Source organism: Eimeria mitis, genomic scaffold (assembly GCF_000499745.2).
Source record: "Eimeria mitis Houghton genomic scaffold, Emh_scaff351, whole genome shotgun sequence".
NCBI classification, from domain to species: Eukaryota; Apicomplexa; class Conoidasida; order Eucoccidiorida; family Eimeriidae; genus Eimeria; species Eimeria mitis.
The window spans coordinates 4,394-6,893 of NW_013571853.1; the positions used below are offsets into that span (position 1 = coordinate 4,394).

Below are 2,500 nucleotides of genomic sequence, written 5' to 3' on the forward strand. Positions count from 1 at the left end.
AACAGCAGCAGCAACAGCAGCAGCAAGAGTCCCTCCACTGCAGTTCCTCCGTTCTCGTTTGTGTCTCTGCGCCCTCGCAGCAGCAACAGCAGCAGCAGCAACTGCAGCAGCAGCAGCAGCAGCAGGAAAGCAACGCGGGGGCCCATCAGCAGAAAAAGGTCTCCTTGAGCAGCAGGCAGCAACAGCAGCAGAGGAGACAAAAGGAGACACCTCATCCTCATCGGAGACAGTCTCTACCCCTCCTCGCTGCTGCTGCTGCTGCTGCTGCTGCTGCTGCTGCTGCTGCTGCTGCTGCTGCTGCTGCTGCTGAAGTGTATTGACTGTCTCTAGCAGCTGTCCCCGCTGTGTGCTGGGGGCCCCTGAAAGGAGACAGTCTCCTGCTGCAGCTGTCTCTTCTGCTGCTGCATGTGTCTCCTTTTTGTCTCCTTCTGCTGCTGCAGGGGGCCCTCTACCTGTGGGGCCCCCATAGTGATGATGAGTGTCAACAACACCCTCCAGTTGCTGCTGCGGCTGCTGCTGCTGCTGCTGCTGCTGCTGCTGCCGCAGTGCTGCAGCAGCAGCACTGATGAGAGAACGAGAGGACTGCAGCTCAAGCCGCCGGTAGAGGAGACGCCGCTGTCTCTCGATCCCGCTGTCTCTGTCTCCGCCAGCAGCAGCAGCAGCAGCAGCAGCAGCAGTCGTGCTGCTGCTGTTGCTGCTGCTGAAGCCAGTCACGCTGCAGCTGCGGCTGCTGACGCTGCTGCTGCTGCTGCTGCTGCTGCTGCTGCTGGCACTGAGCGCTACAGTTGAATGCAGAGACAAATTACCTGAGGAGACACCTGAGGACTCTTTCAGTCGAGCAGCAAATGCTGCTGCTAGCTGCTGCTGCTGCTGCTGCAGCAGCAACTGCTGTTGCTGCTGCTGCTGCTGCTGCTGCCAGGGGGCCCCCCAACCCGAGAAAGCAGAGGGGCCCCCACATACGCCGCCTACAGACCTCCTGGGGGCCCCCCAATTCCCTATAGGGGCACAAGAAGAACACTGCTGCTGCTGCTGCTGCTGCTGCAGCTGCTGCTGCAGCTGCTGCCAGTGCTGCTGCTTGCGCCACTGCTGTTGCTGCTGCTGCTGCCACTGCTGCTGCTGCACGCTGTGGCCTTGCAGCCGGGTCCTCAGCGGCTGCTGCTGCTGCTGCAGCAGCAGCCGCTGCTGCTCCTGCAGCAGTCTCTGCTTGAAGTATGCCGTGCTGCTGCTGCCCCGAGGAGACAGCTGTGTCTCCGCCCGCAGCAGGGGGCCCCCTACTCTCTCCTTCGTCCTGCTGAGGGGCGAGGGGGCCCCCCAGGGGGCCCCCCGGGGGGCCCCCCAGGGGCCCCCCCTCCAGCTGTGTCTTGATTGAGGCCTTTCTTTGGGCCCCTCTGCTGCTGCTCGTGACTCAAGCGGAGTTGCTGCTGCTGGTGTTGCAGCAACAGCAGCAGCAGCAGCAGCAGCAGCTGCTGCTGCTGCTGCTGCTGTCGAGTGCGGTGAGGCTTGGGGGGCCCCCCAAGAGAGGGGCCCCCCTTGCATCCGCAGCGGGAGTTCCCCGGGGCCCCCATTGTTTCTGTGGGTTTCTGGGGTGCCCTGTTCTGCTGCTGCTGCTGCTGCTGCTGCATCTGCTGCATCTGCTGCATCTGCTGCAGCAGCAGCAGCAGCAGCAGCAGGAGGCAATAGATCTGGGTGCAGTATTTCCAGGTGTCTCTGGGGCCCCCAAGACCTCCGCAAGGAGCAGCTGGGGGGGCCCCCCTCTGTCTCCTGCTGCAGCGAGGCTCTGCTGCTGCTGCCAGCACACAAACCCTCAGCCCCCTGCTGCTGCTCCGCAGCAGCACAAGAAGAGGGGGGCCCCCTGCAAGCAGCAGGGGGCCCCTCGCCATACCCCTCGGAGAGCGGGGGGCCCCCCAGGGGCACAGGGGCCCACGAACTGCGACGGGGGCGGGGCCCCCAGGGGCCTTCAGGGGCCCCCAAGGGTACAGACGTCTCCGCTGCTGCTGCTGCTGCTGCCGCTGCTGCTGCTGCTGCTGCTGGGGGCCCCTCTCCTGCTGCATCTATGCACGGCTGGGCGTCAAGAGAACCCGCAGCTGCTGCAGCATCTGCTGCTGCAACAGAATGTGTACCCCATGCATAACATCTCGCTGCTGCTGCTGTTGCTGCTGCTTTTGCTGCTGCTGCTGCTGCTGTTGCTGCTGCTGTTGTTGTTGCAGCGGGGCCCCAAGACAGGGGCCCCCGGCACCGGGCCTCTAAGCGATGGAGAGATAGGGGGCCCCCCCCAAAGGGAGAGTGATAGAGGGGCCTCCCGCCTGCGTTGCTGAGGCGCAGTAGGGTCTCCTTCAGCCCCTTAGCTATCTCTTCTTTCCTGCTGGCCCCGGTGGGGGCCCCAGGGCCCCCGGGGGCCCCCCGGGGGGCCCCTCCAGGGGCCCCCGGGGCCCCTGGGGGGGGCCCCCTTGGGGCCTCTGGGGCCCCCACAGGGGCCCCAGAGAGAGTGAAACATATCCTG

General features: G+C 65.2%; 1 protein-coding gene across 1 annotated transcript in view; it reads right to left on the bottom strand.

Annotated features, from left to right (window-relative positions):
- EMH_0009060 (uncharacterized protein) overlaps positions 1-2,500 on the bottom strand; it is a gene marked incomplete at both ends in the record, with an annotated part of 7,053 nt that overhangs the window by 132 nt on the left and 4,421 nt on the right. Inside the window, one exon of the mRNA XM_013498547.1 lies at positions 1-2,500. This exon is cut by the window's right edge and continues 797 nt beyond it. Within this exon, the coding sequence (XP_013354001.1) occupies positions 1-2,500 (2,500 nt within the window).